Source organism: Hyla sarda, chromosome 3 (assembly GCF_029499605.1).
Source record: "Hyla sarda isolate aHylSar1 chromosome 3, aHylSar1.hap1, whole genome shotgun sequence".
NCBI classification, from domain to species: Eukaryota; Metazoa; Chordata; class Amphibia; order Anura; family Hylidae; genus Hyla; species Hyla sarda.
This window is the reverse complement of record NC_079191.1, coordinates 179791930-179812501: the sequence shown is the minus strand read 5'-3', so window position 1 is coordinate 179812501 and position 20572 is coordinate 179791930. Positions and strand designations below refer to the sequence as shown.

The following is a 20572-nucleotide window of genomic DNA, read 5'->3' as shown; positions in this document are numbered from 1 at the left end:
ATAAATTCACCTGCCCGGCTCCGGGCAGGTGAATTTTTCAGGCCCTTAGTTGGGCGATAGGAATTCCACATCCCTGTAGTTTGTGTGTGTGTGTGTGTATATATATATATATATATATATATATATACCGTATTAATCGGCGTATAACACGCACTTTTTAGGCTAAAATTTTTTGCCTAAAGTCTATGTGCGTGTTATACGCCGACACACCCCCAGGTAAGGCAGGGGGAGAGAGGCCGTCGCTGCCCGCTTCTCTCACCCTGGCTATCGGCGCCGCTGCCCGTTCTGTCCCCCTGACTATCGGTGCCGGCGCTCCATTGCCGGCGCCGATAGCCAGGGGGAGAGAAGCGGCGCCGACAGCCAGGGGGAGAGAAAGGGCAGCGGCACCCATTGCCGGCGCCGCTGCCCCGTTGCCTCCCCCCATCCCCGGTGGCATAATTACGTGGGTCGGGTCCGCGCTGCTGCAGGCCTCCGGCGTGCGTCCCCGGCGTCGTTGCTATGCGCTGCACGGTGCGGCGCATGACGTCAGTGCGCCGCACCGTGCATAGCAACGACGCAGGGGACGCGTGCCGGAGGCCTGCAGCAGGGGGAGAGAAGGGCCGGCAGCAGGGCTCTAGACCCCAGGAAAGGCAGGGGGAGAGAAGCGGGCAGCGACGGCCTCTCTCCCCCTGCCTTTCCTGGGGGTGTATCGGGGTATACACGCGCACACACGCACCCTCATTTTACCATGGATATTTGGATAAAAAACTTTTTTTACCCAAATATCCTTGTTAAAATGAGGGTGCGTGTTATAGGCCGGTGCGTGGTATACCCCGATAAATACGGTATTTGTTAGAGAGAGAGATGCAAATCAAAAAATGTTGCAACATCTTGTAATACCTTTTTTAATGGACTAACAGAATTTACTGGACCAATATGGCTACTCAAATTTACTATACATGTGTATGTATATGTGTATATATATATATATATATATATATATATATATATATAAAGGGTTTTTCTAATTTAGAAAAATTCCTTGTTAGAGAGTTACTTTGAAAATAAGTTGATCACAAGGTACCCCCTTGTTGTAACCCTCTTCATTTAGCTGTTACCTATGAGGATCTGAAACAAGGACCCCCTTTAATGAGTGATATGCAATAGCTTACCTGTGATGCATTTTCTATGTTTCCAATGATTTTACGCGGTTCCAGGACACTTTTGTTGTCCTTGTGTCCCAGATATTGTGAACCTAAATCATTGCCTTTCTCTGGCCAGTCTATGTTTTTATCCTACATCATTAATATTAAGGATATGAAAGTGTGTGCAGTGAAAGAGGGAGTAATGAAATATTGATGACGTGATTGTCTCTTTCTCCAGAGTCCATGGTGTTGCTGGGCTCCATTGACTGCGCTCAGCTGGTATCTTTGCTGCGGTTTCAGCTCAGCAGAAAACGCCGCCTGCAGCAGCTCAGAGAGAAAGAGAATGGGGGAAGGAAAGAAACAGAGAACAGTGTGCGGTTTCAGGTGAAAAGATGCATTTTACATTGTCAGTGCTTATTGGGGGTTTTCGCCTTTATTTTTACTAATGTGCTACAGGAATAAACATTTAGTAAAGAAGTTACGGTATCTAAACCTATGCATATTTGATTGTGAATGCTCTAAACTGTGCCACTATTAGGCTAGGATTCCACTTCACAGAAAAATGCCAGTGCAATTTCCTGCGTCTGGCGTTTTTTCTGGCATTTTTGCATTTGAGTGGAAATTGCATTTTTGGCCCCTTTTGGCGTTTTTTTCAAAATTTGTTGGGTACCAAAAAAAAGGATGCAGTAGGGATGGGAAAAATGTATTTAAAATAAATTTTTAATAAAGTGTGTGTGTGTGTGTGTTTCACTTTTTTTCTCTCTATTTTTAAAATGTTTTAGGTAGTACTACTACTCCCAGCATGGAACAGACTGTTCCGTGATGGGAGTAGTAGTACCTGTACTAATAGACATATCGCCCGATGCGATCATCCATAATATAGCAAAGATGCGGAGCAACTCTATACAGCGCTCGCATCTCTGCTCTGTACTCCGGCCAGTGATGTGAATAGAAAACATCACTCATTCATATTTTCCGCCCAGAGTGGGGATTGGCCGGATGGTTGCAGCCAATCACAGCTCTCAGAGGGAAATATGAATGAGTGATGTTCTATTCACATCACTGGCCGCAGTATAGTGCAGAGATGCGAGCGCACGAGAAAGCCGCTCCGCATCTCTGCAATAAATAGGACGATCGCATCGAGTGTCAGTAGTGACATCCGCTGTGATCTGTCCTTAAGTGCAGGTAATACTACTCCCAACATGGAGCACACTCTGCTCCATGCTGGGAGCTGTAGTACCTGTATTAATGGACAAATCGCAGCGACTGTAACTTCTGGCACCTTTTGCGATCTGTCTATTAATGCAGGTACTACAGCTCCCAGCATTGAAAATAGTGTGCTCCATGTTTGGAGTAGTAGTACCTGCAGTTAAGGAAAGATCACAGCGGATGTCACTTCTGACACCCGCTGTGATCCTCCTGTATAATGTATAGATGCAGCCTGCCATTCTTCTATGGTCCCCTGCACTGCCGTATATATACACCTATTTATATTTCCCACAGAGTGTTGTGATTGGCTGGAACCATCTGGCCAATCACAGCTCTCTGCGGGAAATATGAATAGGTGTATGTATATGGCAGTGCAGGGGACCATAGAAAAGCGGCCGGCTGCATCTATAAATTATACAGAAGGATCGCAACAGACCAGGGTGATCTGTCAATTAGTACAGGTACTACTACTCCCATCATGGAACAGTGTGTTCCATGCTGGAAGTAGTAGTACTACCTAAAAAAAAATAAAGAATAAAAAGTTAAAAAAACACACACACTACATTTTTATTATTGTCGGCTACATTTTTAGGGCCCTGCCCGCACACATTAATCGATTCCTGTTTAAAAATTTATAAAAGTTTTGTTATAAAAAAGATAAACTTTGTTGAATACAATTTTTTCCATCACTACTGTATCTATTTTTATTTTTTAATGGTACCCTACGAAATTTTATAAAAAAAAAAAAAGTATCTCCATCACTTTTTTGGATCGCTAAAGTCCAAAAAAGAATAAAAACCGCATGCAAAAACACCAAAGTTAAAACCCACATGGCGTTTTTCTTGGTGTTTTTTTACTCCTATAGACTTCTATGGGAGAAAAACGCCACGATTTCAGGGGAAAAAACGTCATAGGCTCAACATGCTTCGATTTAGCAAAACCGCCAAGGAGCTGAAAAAGAGTGAAAAAACGCCAAAAGGATTTAAAAAAAAATTTAATTAAAAAACACAAAGTGGAAAAAGAATTTTGCGTTTTTTTCATCAATTTAGGCTGCATTCACATCTCGTTTTTTACATACGGGTGCCGGATCCGGCTGGGGGAGGGGAAAACCGGGCGCTCCCGTACCCTTGCCGGATCAGCCCGTTACTTTAATGAGCCAACCGAAGTCAAACGGTGACTCCGGTCGGCTCAGTTTTGACCCGTATCCGGTTTTGGACCGGACCTAAAACTGTAGTATACTACGGTTTTAGGTCCGGTCAGGAAACCGCATGCGGGTCATAACTGAGCCAACCGGAGTCACCGTCAGACTCCGGTCGGCTCATTAAAGTAAATGGAGTAACGGGCTGTTCCAGCTGGGGTACGGGAGCGCCCGGTTTGCCCCTCCCCCAGCCGGATCCGGCACCCGTATGTAAAAAACGAGATGTGAATGCAGCCTTACAGCTAACCTCTACATTTGTAGAGGAAAAAAAAAACACACTCACCCACAGTAGATGTGCTGCAAACAGGGAAAGTTTTATTCAACCGGGTGTAGGGGTCCGGAACAGGTGGACTAGGGAGCTTTATCCAGCTAATGTTCACTGGTTTGTATGTTAGGAAGATGTCGCAGGTGACCTTCTCGGGAGGCACAGCGTGGATGGGCAGGAAGCACACACACCCATCCCGCTGTCTCCCCCTAGCACATGACAGCTGGCACCTTGTCGGACCCCACTGATCACATAGGTTGGCCGTGTCTTAGACTGTGTGCAGCTGCTGTGACACTGAAGTCAGTGCACAGATTTCAGGCCCTCTGGTACATGCGCCATATTATGGTTTTGTTCTACACAACTTCATGCGTGAGGCCATTTGACCAAACCATGTGATAAATGTCAGTGGTGAATGTCTTTGGATTCATATGTGCTATACAAGCACCTTTCCTTTCTTATGTTTGTGGAGTCCTATATTTAAGTGCTGTTATTTTTCTTTAGATAGAAACAGAGGAGTCCACATTTTGTCCACCTCGAGTAGCGGAAAGTCAGAAACCTCTTAAACCAGCACTGAAACGTAACCAGAGTAGTCTGACGGAACATTCCCAAGGTACTAAAGGAGACTCAGTATGCATCTGATTTACATGCAGAAAAGAGCAGTGGAAGATCTGTTCTCTATTACTTTCAGATGAGTCCGATCATTCCGTAGCTGCCTTGAAAAATATATTCTGTGCCAAAGACTTTAGTGAAAACATGGAGGTAAGGAGCATCTATACTGTACAGTTATTCTCATCTTACTTCTTGGGTATGTTTTGTGTAGTGCATTTTTTCACATTACTATGCATTTCCCTCACTGCTTGTCTTTATTACTCACCTACTAACAATCCTCTTGTTTGCCCTTTCGCTCTATTGTTACTCACCATGCAGTGCTCAAATTTGTTTTCTGTGTTGTTGCTAACATAAGTCTGCCAGGAATCCTGCATCTCCCTCAAAGGTTAAGTCCAAACGGATACGGCTGTGTGCGAAGGTAAGTAAAGAGAGCTAATCTGTACCATGTGCTTCCACATCACATTGCCACTAATCTACAGCAAATTCTGCTATATACATTATGAGGGAGATTTATCAAAACCTGTCTAGAGGAATAGTTTCTGATTAGCCCATAGCAACCAATCAGATGGCTTCTTTCATTTCTCAGAGACCTTTTCAAAAATGAAAGAAGTGATCTGATTGGTTGCTATGGGCAACTCAGCAACGTTTCCTCTAGACAGGTTTTGATAAATTTCCCCTATGTGCTTGTTAATCTGTGCACAAGCTGTCTGCATCACTAAGGTAATAGATCAAATCAAAGACATTTCTAATTCTTATGAAATCCTCTAAGGAAGAGCAATGTTCAGTCAATTTACCTCCTTCTATAATTAACGTGATGGCCCCCAGTGACCCAAAGTGAAATAGATGTTGTGTTTCAGGGAGAAGACATGGATGAGATAGATACAATGACACAATCACAGGTGAGTCTGCAATTGATTTGTTACTCCACTGAGATGTTTGTGTCTTCTCTTCTATTACTGCAGCAAGAGTCTTAGGGCTGTGTCATATGACATCCCCCCTTCTCCTTCCCTTCTTTATACTGTAAATTGGAGCCACAGAACCATATTAATTATTAGTTTATTTATTTACTTTTACAAAGTGCATTTTTCCTATAACTAAGATACTCTTATCAGTTCTCCAAGAATTGCATGCAGTGCTTCAAGAGGGGAATGTATAAAACAGTTTTATGTGGTTCATGAATAGAATGCCAAAATAAAGTAAAAACTGTCATGCATACAGAGCAATTGTAAAACAGAAAGACTAAAACAAGACTAGGAAAAAAGCACAAATGTTTATATAACTCCATTTCTTTGGGAATTTTAATTACAAACTTTATGGCCCTGATTTACTTAGAAAGTCTAGTTGTGTTTGTACTGTGTATTCCTACCCGACTCTGGGCTTTCACCTGTTATTTATTATTATGTCGCAGTTTATGTCGCACGTGCGTTTTTGTTTTTTTTGCGTATATTTGTTGCAACCCCATTTGCTCTCTTGGAGTGAGAATTTCATTGAAAGAATGAACATGAAAATTCATCAGTGAATGGGTCAACGGAAAACCCATTCACACCAACGTTATCTTTATGCAGTAGGATTCCTGGGCAAAATTAAGCTCTGAAATTCCTTGGTAAATATTACACCATAAGGGCCCATTTACCATTTAGGACCTTGTAACATAGGCCACAAGCAGGACTTGGACCATAATGGTCATCATACTGTGAGATTGATGCTTTTTTTTTTTATTATTAAATTGCTTTAAGGATGAACTGCCTTCACACTTTTGTAGTCTTGTTGTAAAGAGGACATGTCACCATTTTTCTTCTAGAAATGTATTAATATTGAATGAATATTGCAATAAATATTTGATGCACAGGATTTGAAGCGGTGTTTAGTCATTTAGTTTACATCAAACATCGAAATCTGCAGCATAAAATCTGCAGCTTGAAATACTGTGTATGAAATATGGACGGGATGCTGTACGTGTGAATAGATTCTGACAGTGAGAATGGCATAGAGGAAGCCTGCACAAGCTGAGGTGGTATAATTGTGAAAATGTCTCTTTATTTTCATTAGATTTTGGAATGGGAAGAGCTTCAGCTGGATGAAACAATCAGTTTCAACAACTGCAAAATTGACCCAGCACCATTCCAATTGGTGGAAAGAACATCTCTACATAAAGTACTATCTATCAATCTATCTATCTATCTAATCTAATATTTATTTGACAATTATATCAAAGCATTTAAGAAAATGTCTTCCTTAAAATCACAAAGTATTTAAATGCTTCTTGGTTTGTTAAAAGGGTTCTCTGCCCTTAGACATCATATCCCCTATGAATATAAGGGGCATGGCGTGATGTCACGTCACCTGCCGCGGGGACCCAGTGTTCTCAACATACTGTTTAGGATGGCTGGTGCTGCACGGAGATTGGAGGGGTCCCAGCGGCAGGACCCCAGCAACCAGACATCTTATCCCCTAGGGGGCAGAGTGCTTTAATGAAGAATTTTGATTTTTTTTTTTTTTGGTGGGGGTGGCGGATGGGGGCACAGAAGAAACACTTGATTACACTTAATTGTACTTTTGTTACTGTCAAGTTGGTGAATACAACTCATATTATTTCGGTTTTCTTTCCTTACCATGTACATTCTCTTCTCAGGCACACACAGTGTTTTCCTTGCTTGGGATGGACCATGCTTATGTCACCTCCATAGGCAGACTCATTGGGATGGTTACATTGAGAGAGGTAATTGCTACCAAATTGCTGTGAAAGAGGCATTTTGTCTATATGTTATGTATTAAAGCAGTGTGGCAACCTGGGGGTTAAGTGTCTTGTGACTTGGGAACCATTGGATTATCTAAGCAGGATAATTGTAGTAGTGTTTACACTCACCAAGGTTGCTGTCACAGGGGCAACAGTGGGTGCACAGTGCTTTCACACTTCTCTAGGTCAGCATTGTAAAATGGGGAGGAACTGATGATGGGGTTGGGACATGAGGGACCCTTGACAGTTGACTGCAGCAATGCAGCTGGGCACTTGAATGCAATAAACGTGAGTCTTTTAGGAAGCATTGGCAATGCATTTTCCAGAGCAATTAGAGGTACTGTCTCTTTAAGTTATTACAGCAGTTTAGAAGCTGGAATGAAGAGGTACTCCTTAGTCAAAGTAGTAGAATATGTATTGGGTCTGTGACAGCTTATTCTCTCCTCTCTGTTCTTAAAGGAGTACTCCGGCCCTAAAACATCTTATCCCCCTATCCAAAGGATAAAGGATAAGATGTCTGTTCATGGGGGTCCCCCTGCTGGGGACCCCTGCAATCTCTCATGCAGCACCCACCTGTTTCTTCTGCCTGAAGCGATGATCACTTTGTGTCTGCATGAGAGATTGCGGGGGTCCCCAGTGGCAGGACCCCCATGAACAGACCTCTTATCCCCTATCCTTTGGATAGGGGATAAGATGTCTTAGGGCCAAAGTACCCCTTTAAGTGTTGGGATAAGTCCTGAAATAACTTACTGAGGGGATATTTACTGGTGGGCTCCAAGTGGATTAAACATACTAAAGATGCTTGAGCTGCATTGTCCTCTGTGGGATACAGGTGTTAGGGGAAATATGTGACTTGGTAGCCATGAGATCTCTGGGCCTCGCCTGAAATCCTTTCAGATCCCAGATAACCTTTGAAATACTCATGTACACACATCTCAGTCTCTAACAGATCTCCTTGTGACTAATTCAGGCTTTATAAGTTCTTCGCAGGAGCTGTAGTGTTAGCATAAAGTGTTCATTGGTAGAGTTGCCAGATTTTAGACCTTTGTGAGGGGGACCTATACTCTACACTCCCTCCTGAATTCTCTAGGCTAACTCAACTGAACTGAAAAAAAAAACACTCCCACACACACTAGAACCTTCTACAATAATATGGCTAAGGAGTCATGTGTGGGATGGGGGCCTTTCTCATTACCAGTGTACAATGCCACCACTAGATGACAAAATATTACATTATACAACATAAGCACATGTAAAAGGTATATAAGAATATACAATGCACTGTAATGTCAATTACATACTGTAACAAAACTGCAATCATCCTACAACCAACCTATTGCTTGTAGCAGGATCTGTACTGGGATAATGCAGAAACACTTTGGTTAAAATTCTCGTTTTACTTATAGCACTTATGCCCATTTAAAATGATGTTGATAGAGAAACTAAAGTAATGGTTGAAACCAGAGGTGCAACTTGTAGCCCCTTCTCTAATTTGTCTCTTTTATACTATTTTGAGTGTGCACACAAAAGAAAACCTTTTTAAATTATGTTTTTAATAGACTGTAACACATTAGGTCTGTTTTTTTTTGTTTCTTTAAGCTTCGCAAAGCTATTGAAGGCTCAGTGACTGCTAAAGGTGCTAAAGTGCGTCCTCCTTTGGCCAGCTTCAGAGACAGTTTCACAAGTAGTAGTGAGACAGAGACTGCCAATGTTAATAAACTGTGGGAAAGAAGCCGTCGGCACCTACTACCTCGTGAATCCAGTCCCTCTGATAGTGATGACAAGTGACCTTAATCATAAGTCATTCATCAGCCAACATCCACCTGGAGGATTCTGCGATTTTATATCAGCACTTCCATCTGTTTCATACAGAAAACCCTAAATGCACAAGCTGAACATTTGAATCATGAGTCTTCCATTCCAACTCCAGGGGAAAAGCAGGAGTTGGGTTATTTTTTTAACGCAGCCTTTAATGGCCTTCCTTCTAGAAGTTCCCTGCACCTTCTTAATAATGTGAACAATGAGCTTGTGATGATCACTGGAACTGGGTGCAATCTGGGACAGGCGTGATAATCTACTGACTTGAAAGACTGGACTGCCATAAATCAGTAGTCATACTTTTTAATTTTCAGTTGTGACATGTTGTGACAGCTGGACATAAAGGTTAACGCTGCCACTAATTTTATGTGCCATTAAAATAAATTAATATTGTGTTTGTACAATGTTCTATCTCCTGAGTTTGGCTATAGAAAACACATTTAAAAACTGCACTGTGTAAATTAGACCTTAAAGGAAAACTGTCATCAGTTTTTACCACACTACCCTGTTGGTACAGGCAGGTAGTACAGGTGACACTGTTAATAACCTGCTTATCCTCGATCCATGGTCCCATTCTCCCGTTACCCTTCTCACTCGGGCAGTAGGCTTGGGGCATGGGCAGAGCTTCCTGACATCACCACTGCTTCTCTGCTGGGCCCCACTACGAGCAGGCTTGGGGAAGCAGCAGCAGTAATGTCTGGAATCTTTGCCCGTTAACAGGACCACAGATCAGGGACAGGTAAGCATCATTATCATCAGTGTCACCCACACTACCAGCTGTAGCAACAGGTTAGTACTGTGACACTGATACCAGTTTTTCAGTTAACCTCCTAGCACCACCAGTATCTAATCTACCTCATTTATAGACCTGTTGTCACACGCACTAAATGGTCACTTTATTAGAGACTTGCCCTTCACGATTGGAGATTCCCTTCATGGGAATTACACATGATCCTGGAGTGCAGTATAAAACAAAGTGAGTGCATTTTCTAAGGTTATTTGTAGTAGGAATCGACATTAGAATATGAAAATCAAGTAATGTCAGAGACTTGAACCATGGCATGGTGCTAGACTATCCAGGGCCAGTATATTAAAAACAACCATGTGAGGTTTTCTCATGCAGCAGTGTCAAGAGTATATCAAGAAAAGTGTGATCAAGGAAAAGCATCCAGCAAAAAAGGATCATGTGGATAAACGTTGATTAAAGGGTCACAATAGGATGTCTAGAATTGTTCTGGTAAACAGGTAGTGCATAGTCATCAGACTGCAGCCAAATACAACTCCATACTTGGTGCTACAATGGTATCTGAATACACAATTCCTAGTCATGAACTATTACAGTAGATGACCAGGTTGAGTGCCAGATCGATAAGACTCCAGTGGGCAAGAAAGAGCAAAATTGAATCACTAAACAATGGAAAAACATTGTCTGCTTAGATTAATTCAGATTTCTGTTGCACAATGCTAATGGGAAGGTCAGAATTTGGTGCAAACAGCAACAATGAACCCATCCAGTCACATGACAATCATTCAGGCTAGTGAATTGGAGGTGTAATAGTGTAGTTAATGTTTTCTGGGCACACCGTGGGTGCTTTGACACATATGGATTTGACATGCCATGAGGGTTGTATAGTGTTGGATTGGTTCCTCTAACATGACAGAGAGTTTTCCTTGCTTCTCTTATTTTCACAGACTCCAGCTCTTAATCTTAAAAACCATTTGGGAGAAGGTAGAATAGGGCATGTCATTACTTCCATCCAACTTGTAGCATCTATGAAGAGGTATCCTGTCCACTTGGGCCAACCTTCCTGTCGAATGCTTACTAAAATTTATAGTATGATGAATTGCTGCCGTTCTAAAGGTCAAAGGAGGCCCAACATGCTACCAGATTTGTGTCTCTCCAATAAAGTAGCCAATCAGCTTAGACTAGAGACCAATGTAGGATATCCATAGGTTGCCTAATGACTATGACTCAGCTTTAAGACAAATTGTGACTGTTGCACACATTGTAATGGTGCCATAGGAGCTGTTTCCATTGTGATGGCTCTGAATGTGAATAAAGCAAATATTTTTATCTTTCATAATAAAAAAAACACTAACGTAAAGTATTTTATTTATTGATATGAAAAATAAGAAAGAAACTGTTGGACAAACGTGGTTAGGACACTCTCAGCTGTATTGTTTAAACCTAAGGTACTTTTATGTCAGTATTTTAATGATATATTAATTATTGCAATATTAATAGCAGTCTGTTGTAATTGGTGCCACTGTAATTTAGGGGTAAGGTGTAATGGGGCAACCTTTTCAATACACTGTTAGAAAGCCTGTCCCTCCCACACCTTGCTGCTTTATGATATACAGTACCCTGTAAACTGTAACCAGTTAAAGAACAAACTAAAATATGCTGGTGGCATATTACACAAAGAAATGCATTTATTATAAAGAATGTAGTTTATCACTAAGATGCATAGTCTATATATAAATTAAATGCATGCTAAAAATTCTTCTTAACAAATCAACATAAATATAAAAAGTGGTAACTCTTTGTTCTTTTTCCTTTACGTACTCAAAATCAAACATAACTTTATGTATTTACTGTTGTAGAGTTTAAAAGTACATAATCCACTAAAGAGAACATTTGGTCAAAGCCGCCATAGTCAACATGATAAAATGCATAGCAATTCCAGCTGCACTCATATGCACTTATTTTTCAATCTCCACAATCTGTGTAACAGTAAAATATTTCTTAGAAGTGCATGGGTTAATATTAAAAAAAATCCTCAACCGGCTCACCCTATGTTTCTTGCTAGGGTCTGTGTGTACCTGTCAAGAGGAATAAGTGGCACAGGCACAACCTGCCTTCTTTTGTTATCTCTGTTCAGTGTAAGTTATTGCACAAGCGCAAGGAGAGCACCAGCCAGTGGCGCCTCACTCTGGCTTTCTCTGCCTCTTGCAAGTCAGCGTTCAGATGTCACCCATTGATGGGGTTTGCAGAAGCGAATAGCAACTTTCAATTCATTTAAAAGACAACAGTCTTCTTTGTCAGGGAGGCTTTGTTTATAGTTGTGCAGCGTTACTTTGTCATCTATTTTATACAGATTATGGAGAGGCAAGTTTAACCATAGACCTATTTGTCTATACAGTGATCACTCAACATACGATGGTAATTCGTTCCAAATGAACCATCGTTAGTTGAAACCATCGTATGTTGAGGGATACGTGCAATGATAAGTATAGGAAGCTATACTCACCGTTGACGGGACGGTGTGCGCAGCGACGTGATGACGACGAAGGAGAGCAACAGCCATGCAAGGGATCCTGAAGAGGACGGTCTGGAGTGCGTGGGACAGGTGAGTGATCATCACCGCAGCACACGGAGCACCATAAACGGCTATCCGGCAGCAGCTGAAGCAGTCTACGCTGCCAGAAAGCCGTTTATGCGATGGCCCTGACATGCAAAAGCATCGTATGTTGATGCTGCATTCAACATGCGATGACCTCTGAGAGGCCATCATCGTATGTTGAAATTATCGTATGTCGGGGCCATCGTAAGTCGGGGGATCACTGTACTGTAATTGTCCAGACTGCCAAGCATGTTGTAATAAAACCTGTTCATACACAGAGTGACTGTCACTAGTATTTTGTTATGTATTTACATAGAAAACGTGTGACATCACCACACTTAGTAAGGAGTGACACAGCGGGTCAGTGTACGGAGTGAGATGCCACCATCTTGGCTTTTTTCCCACTCATGCTTTAGCTTACCTTGAGTTTACCATGACCACCTCCTCAGGCAGAGAATTCCACAGTCCTACTGCTCTTACAGTAAAGAATCCCTCATCTGTGCTGGTGTAGAAACCTTCTTTCCTCTAGACGTAGAGGATGTCCCCTTGTTATAGATACAGTCCTGGGTATAAATAGATCATGGGAGAGATCTCTGTACTGTCCCCTGATATATTTATACATAGTTATTAGGTCTCCCCTAAGCCTTCTTTTTTCTAAACTAAATAACTAGAGATGAGCGAACTTACAGTAAATTCGATTCGTCACGAACTGCTCGGCAGTTGATGACTTTTCCTGCATAAATTAGTTCAGCTTCCCGGTGCTCCAGTGGGCTGGAAAAGGTGGATACAGTCCTAGGAGACTCTTTCCTAGGAATGTATCCACCTTTTCCAGCCCACCGGAGCACCTGAAGGCTGAACTAATTTACGCAGGAAAAGTCATCAACTGCCGAGCCGAGAAGTTTGTGACAAATTGAATTTGCTGTAAGTTCGCTCATCTCTATAAATAACCCTAATTCTGATAATCTTTCTGGGTACTGTAGTCCTCCCATTCCCCGTAATTCCCTGGTTGCCCATCTTTGAACCCTCTCCAGCTCCACTATATCTTTCTTGTACACTGGTGCCCAGTACTGTACACAGTATTCTATGTGTGGTCTGACTAGTGATTTGTACAGCGGTAGAATTATTTCCTTGTCGTGGGTATCTATGCCCCTATTGATTCACCCGATGATTTTACTTGCCTTGGCAGCAGCTGCCCGGCACTGGTCACTACAGCTAAATTTACTGTTAACTAAGACTCCTAAGTCCTTTTCCATGTCAGTTGTCCCAAGTGTTCTCCCATTTAATACATAATTCCAGCCCGGAATTTTCCTCCCCATGTGCATTTCCTTACATTTATCAGTGTTGAACCTCATCTGCCACTTCCCAGCCCAAACCTCCAACCTATTCAGGTCCATTTGTAACAGTGCACTGTCCTCTATAGTGTTTACCGCTTTACAGAGTTTAGTATCATCTACAAAGATTGCTACTTTACTATTCAACCCCTCTACAAGGTCTTTAACGAATATATTAAATAGAACAGGACCCAAGACAGTCACCCAATCAGAATAAGCACCATTAATAACCACCCTCTGCTGTGGGTTTTCCCCTGCTGAAATTCTACTTGTGGAATTTCCCCTGCGGAATTTCAATTGCCTTCAAATATATCTTTTCATGTGACAACACTGAAGAAGTCACACTGTGCTACAATGTAAAGTAGTTTGTGCACAGCCTTTATAACAGTGTTTAATTTTGCTGAACTGAAAACAACAGCCATTAATGTCTAAGCCTTGGCAATAGAAATGAGTACACCCCTTAGAGAAACTGTCCAAATTGGGCCACAAGTGTAAATATTTTGTGTGGTCAACATTACTTTCCAGCACTGTATTAAGCCTCTTAGGCATGGAGTTTACAGGTTGCCACTGGAGTCCTCTTCCACTCCTCTACGACAAAATCCCAAAGGTGGCGAATGTTAAAGGGGTACTCTGCCCCTAGACATCTTATGCCCTATTCCATCCACGTGATCTCCATGCAGCACACGGCACACTCCCTCCCATAGATATGAATGGAGGGGGCGTGGCATGACATCACGTCTCCTGCCACGGGAACCCAGTGTTATAAACATACTGTTTAGAATGCTGGGTGCTTCACGGATAGGGGATAAGATGTCTAGGGGCGGAGTACCCCTTTAAAGACCTTGCGCTCCCCCACCTTCTGTTTGAGGATGCCCCACAGATGCTCCCTAGGGTTTACATTTGGAGTCACGCTTGGCCAGTCCATGTCCTTTGCCCGCAGCTTCTTATGTAAGGCTGTAATCATCTTGGATGTGTGTTTGAGATTATCATGTTGGAATACTGTCCTGCAACCCAGTCTGTGAAGGAAGGGAGGGGATCATATTTTGCTTAGTACAGTACATGTTGGCATTCATGGTTTCCTTAATTAACTGTAGCTCCCTAGTGCAAGTAGCACTCATGTAGCCACAGACCATGACATTCCCACCACCATGCTTGACTGTAGGCAAAACACACTGGTCTTTGTACTTTTCATCTGAAATATATGTAGGTCTCATCTGACCCCAGGACATGAATCCATTGAACAATATCCTTACTCTGCTTGTTTTCAGCAAACTGTTTGCAGGCTTTCTTGTGTTTCATCTTTAGAATAGGCATCCTTCTAGAAAACGATGCAGACCAATTTGATGCAAGGTGTAGAGTATAGTCTGTGCACTGACTGATCCCCCACCCCATCACCCTCTCAATCTCTGCAACAATACTGGCTTCACTGATGCATCTTTTTCTGAAAGACAAACTCTGGATATGACACTGAGCATGTGCACTCAACTTCTTTGATCAACAATAGAGAGGCCTGTTCTAAGTGAAAGCTGTCCTGTAAAACCACTGTCTAGACCAGTGTTTCCCAACCTTTTTCAGCTCGGGGCACCCCTCCGAAGTTGACGAGCAAAAAAAAAAAAAAAGCTGCAATGCACACAAATTCCAATATATATTTATCAGTGGGTATGTAGTTTAAAGTGCTGCTTTATACAGCAACTCACATGTGATGTCTTCTCTGATCAGCGCCATTTGTCTGGTCTGGACCGTCCTGACCATTTCTTCCAGCCACAACTCTTCACCGTTAAACCTGCAAAACAAATCTATTGGGCTCCGCACTTTACCAGCATTAGCCTCAAGATTCCCCTTTTACAAGTGAAGAGGGATACAGGGGCGTATAGGTGTAAAGGGGTAACAGAGGGGTGTACATGGGAGACAGGTGTGTAGAGGAGTATACAGGGGTGACGGAGGGCTGTATATGGGTGTCAAAGGGGTGTACATGGGAGACAGGTGTGTAGAGGAGTATACAGGGCTGTAGGGGGTAATAGAGGGGTTTACAGTGGTGGCAGAGGACTGTACATGGGTGACAGAGGGGGTGTAGAGGAGTGTACATGGGTGACAGAAGGGTGTAGAGGAGTGTACATGGGTGACAGAAGGGTGTAGAGGAGTGTACATGGGTGACAGGGGTGTAGAGGAGTGTACATGGGTGACAGGGGTGAAGAGGAGTGTACATGGGTGAAAGGAGGGTGTAGAGGAGTGTACATGGATGTAAAGGAGTGTACATAGGTGACAGAAGGGTGTAGAGGAGTGTACATGGGTGACAGGGGTGTAGAGGAGTGTATATGGGTGACAGAGGGGTGTAGAGGAGTGTACATGGGTGGCAGAGGGGCATAAAGGGGTGTACATGGGTTGCAGAGGGGTGTAGAGGAGTGTACATGGGTGACAGAGGGGTGTAAAGGGGAGAACATGGGTGACAGGAGTGTACAGGGGTGGCAGAGAGGTGTACAAGGGTGACAGATGGGTGTAGAGGAATGTACATGGGTAATAGAGGAGTGTACATGGGTGGCAGATGGGTGTACATGGGTGACAGAGGAGTGTAAAGGGGTGCACCTGGGTGGCAGAGGGGTGTAGAAGACTGTACATGGGTGACAGGGGGGCGTTGGGGGTGACAGGGGTGAACAGGAGTGACAAGGTGGTAACCGGGGTGACAAAGGGACAGAGGGGTGTAGAGGAGTGTACATGGGTGGCAGAGGGGTGTAGAGGAGTGTACATGGGTGGCAGAGGGGTGTACATGGGTGACAAAGGGATGTACAAGGGTATAGAGGAGTGTACATGGGTGTAAAGCAGGGGCGCAGCGGGGGGGCTCCGTCTAGGCTGGGGCGCCGGCCAGGGCCGGATTATCACTGGCGCTTTGGAGCACCTGCTCCAGGCCCTCGCGCGCCCAGTGAAGAAGGGGGCCCCCGACCCGGCCCCACAGGATCGGGCCCCCCGTTGCTAGGGGGCACGCCGCCCACGGGGCCCCCATTGCCACTCCACTAAGACATACCGGCCTCCCCCCGCAAATCCCCCCCACAGGCACCTCCCAGCCTTCGGCGTGCGGCTGCGTCATCATGTCAGTGAACACGTGACGTGGTGCCGGCTGAGATGAGCACCCACCGGCAGATTTTCCAACGCCAGGCCTACTGCGGCCATAGAGGTACCCCCCCGCCGGCATGGCCTCCCTCCCACTACAACTACCAGCATGCCCGGAGAGCCTTTAGCTGTCCGGGCATGCTGTGAGTTATAGTTTTGCAACAGCTGGAGGCACCCGGGTCGGAAAAAACTGCCTTAGGGCCTAACCCAGTGTTTCCCAACCAGGGTGCCTCCAGCTGTTGCAAAACTACAACTGCCAGCATGCCCGGAGAGCCTTTGGCTATCTGGGCATGCTGGAAGTTGTATTTTTGCAACAGCTGGAGGCGCCCTGGTTAGCAAACACTGCCTTAGGGCCTAACCCAGTGTTTCCCCACCTGGTTGCCTCCAACTGTTGCAAAACTACAACTGCCAGCATGCCCGGAGAGCCTTTGGCTGTCCGGGCATGCTGTGAGTTGTAGTTTTGCAACCGCTGGAGACACCCGGGTTGGCAAAAACTGCCTTAGGGCCCAACCCAGTGTTTCCCAACTTGGGTGCCTCCAGCTGTTGCAAAACTACAACTCACAGCATGCCTGGACAGCCTTTGTCTATGGTCATCCTCATCTTGTAATATACTACTAGGTCTGTACTCTGTATTCTGCTGGTGAGGTCACTGTGTACATTACATTACTTATCCTGTACTGATCCTGAGTTATATCCTGTATTATACTCCAGAGCTGTACTCACTATTCTGCTGGTGAGGTCACTGTGTACATACATTACATTACTTATCCTGTACGGATCCTAAGTTATGTCCTGTATTATGCGCCAGAGCTGTACTCACTATTCTGCTGGTGAGGTCACTGTGTACATACATTACTTGTGGTCATGGCTCGAAAGGCCGTACGAGCAAGTATACGAAAAAAGGAGAACAAGAGTACTTACCGTCCTGAGCCTTGGAACCCCGGTAGACCTAGTACAGAATTATGAAATACAAACAGCGGATGAGGTGTGCCCAATAACCGCGACCGAGGGCACGCCTATAGAGGGCATGCCCTATGTATGGATTATGATAGAAAAGGGGAGGGTTGGGTGGGTGACGCCCATGAGTCATACGCCCCTACCTGTGGGAGAGGGGAGTTTATATACCCCACGCCACTCCCACAAATGCAGCCAATTAGGCTTTTTACTTGTGGTCATGGCTCGAAAGGCCGTACGAGCAAGTATACGAAAAAAGGAGAACAAGAGTACTTACCGTCCTGAGCCTTGGAACCCCGGTAGACCTAGTACAGAATTATGAAATACAAACAGCGGATGAGGTGTGCCCAATAACCGCGACCGAGGGCACGCCTATAGAGGGCAAAGAGTCAAGAGTAGGGTGTAACTCTATTTTATTTGTATCACAACGCTAAAACTTTAAACACATTAGCCATTTCGGTAGAGGGATCCGGAATGTACCGGTCAAAACAGCTGGAGTTCCAGCGGCCTAGTTTCTTAATGATGTGAGCTGGGACATCATGTTTGGAGGCTGCGGAGGCCGCCCCGATCCTGAATGAGTGTCCTGAGATGACAGCGGGATCATGACCTAGCATGGTGACTAGGGAGCGGACGTATCTGGTAAACTGGGGGAAGACAGAGCATGCCCAGCCACCGGGAGGAGCAGACTGTCCGCTGCTTGCCCGGACAGCATTGAGAGGAGGTCGGTGAGAGACGAGACTGGGCACCACTGATGTGAGGTGGGAAAATATCTGATGGATGCTCCCCATCTGCAGGTTTTGGTGGATGGAAGGGTGAAAGTGAGACCTAGCCTGTTGGATGATAGCTGGCTCAGGGTTGGCCCGGGTGCTCTGCAGCCAGTGCGCGTGAACTCCCCTGGTCTAAGGAAGCCGTAGAAAGCAAGGTGTATGGCAGCTTTGATGACCGTGCTGAGGTGAAAACCAAAAGGGTGCGTGTCCAGTAAGGAAGACATAGCCCGGAAAAGATCCCCCGTGACCGGTGCGCGAGAAAGAGATTTGGGGTGCGACAAGACTGAAATACCCTTGAGTGCTGCTTTGATCGGATGAGCAGAGAGTAGAGAAGAGGCGTGAGGGTGCGAGAGCCACCTGTGGTGTTGAAGACCTGTTAAGTGAAGTTTGATGGTGTTCTGGGATAAGTGTAAAGAAGAATGGCAAAAACCAACAAAAGCTAGGGCAGAGTGTAAAGTGATTGTGGGGGAAAGCCCTAAGCCCTGCATGAAGGAGGAGAAAACCGCCAAAGCGGTATCATAAGCCCGGATCGTGCTGGGAGCTAAAGACTTCTTGGTTAGAGTATTGGCAATGGAGACGTATCTGGCTAGTCCGTCAGCAGTTGTTGGAACGGAGGCACCGGGACTCCGACCCGGTCTGCGTCTGGCTGTACCTGAAAAAACACACTGAATTTAGCCCGAGAGAGTGCATCAGCCGCCAAGTTCTTCCTACCTTCTATGTGTTCGATCAAAAATTGGAAATTGTGCTGGAGAGACAATAAAATGAACCTCCTGACAAAGCGCATTATGTGGGGGGACCTAGAGCGTCCTCTGTTGAGAATGTCGACTGTAGCGGAATTATCGCACAGAAATCGAACTGTGGAGTTAGCCCAGGAATTTCCCCAGACAGCAGCGGCGGCTACGATGGGAAATGTTTCAAACAGGGCTGAAGTTACTCTGAAGTCAGGAATGTTGAGGATCTCAGCTGGCCAGGGGCCGGCTAACCACTTGTTCCCGACAATGGCTGCGAAGCCCACCGATGAGGCATCGGACACCATTGTCGGGGACCCGTCTGATAAAGGGGGAACGAAGAAAGAGACACCGTTCCAGCTCTCCAAGAAATGATCCCACATGAGTAGGTCAGCCATCGCCTCATTGTTGATGTGAATGACCTGCCTCTGACCCGATACTGAGGGGAGAAGGTCCAAAAGTCTGGATATGAAGGCTCTCCCCTGCGGGATGATCCTCATAGCGAAAGCCATCATGCCCAGGAGGCTCTGGAGTTCGACCCTGGTTACTGTGCGACTCCTGGATAGGTTGTGTATCATCTCCCGGGTTCTGACTAGTTTCTCCTGGGGAAGCCTAGCCTGCATGTTTACAGTGTCTAGGATGACGCCCAAGAACACCAGCTGCCTGACGGGGCCCTCCGTCTTGTGTGGTGCCACTGGGACCCCGATTTCCTTGAACAGAGACAGTAGTGAAGTGAGGTTGAGAGGAGCGAGACTGGGATGTTCGAGTAGTAAGAAGTCATCCAGGTAGTGTATGACGTGCTGGCAGTCGGCCACGTTCTGGAGTGCCCAATGCAGTGCTGTGGCTAGTTGGTCGAAGAGCCAGGGGCTGCTCTTTGCCCCGAACGTGAGCTTAACTGTGAAATAATACTTGTCCAGCCACCTGACACCGTGCCATTGCCAGAGGTCTTGTCTGATCGGGAGTAGTTTAAAAGCGTCCGTTATGTCCGCTTTGGATAACCAAGTGTTCCTCCCTAACTGTAGGATGATCTGTATGGCTCGGTCAATAGTAGCATATTTCATGGAGAACTCGTCGGAGGGAATTAAAGCATTGATGCTGGGAATGATGGAGGAATAAGGCGCCGAGAGGTCATAAATTAATCTTCTTTTATTGGAATATTTGCCTGTGGCAAGCCCCAGAGGGCTGACTCTCCAACATGAAAAAGGGGGCACATCAAAGGGACCTATCATGAAACCTTTTGCCAGTTCCTGCTGGATTAGCCCGGACACAATCTCTGGCTCGGAAAGGGCTGATGACAGGTTACCACATTCATGCGTGCTTTGTGGCAAAGCGACCAAACCTGTGTGGAACCCATCGCAGAAACCCGCCACCAGCCATCTCACC

At 45.0% G+C, this 20572-nt stretch overlaps 1 protein-coding gene across 2 annotated transcripts in view; it reads left to right on the top strand.

Annotated features, from left to right (window-relative positions):
• CLCN2 (chloride voltage-gated channel 2) overlaps positions 1 to 11371 on the top strand; it is a 189884-nt gene extending 178513 nt beyond the window's left edge. Inside the window, exons 17-24 of one of the 2 annotated variants that reach the window (XM_056565666.1) lie at positions 1363 to 1508; positions 4298 to 4406; positions 4485 to 4555; positions 4761 to 4823; positions 5263 to 5304; positions 6455 to 6559; positions 7038 to 7124; positions 8742 to 11371. In XM_056565666.1, coding sequence (XP_056421641.1) covers positions 1363 to 1508; positions 4298 to 4406; positions 4485 to 4555; positions 4761 to 4823; positions 5263 to 5304; positions 6455 to 6559; positions 7038 to 7124; positions 8742 to 8930 — 812 coding nt within the window. In that variant the 3' untranslated portion in view covers positions 8931 to 11371. The remainder of the gene's footprint in view (positions 1 to 1362; positions 1509 to 4297; positions 4407 to 4484; positions 4556 to 4760; positions 4824 to 5262; positions 5305 to 6454; positions 6560 to 7037; positions 7125 to 8741) is intronic. The other variant, XM_056565667.1, reaches the window with a different exon arrangement.
• Positions 11372 to 20572: the final 9201 nt, after the last annotated feature.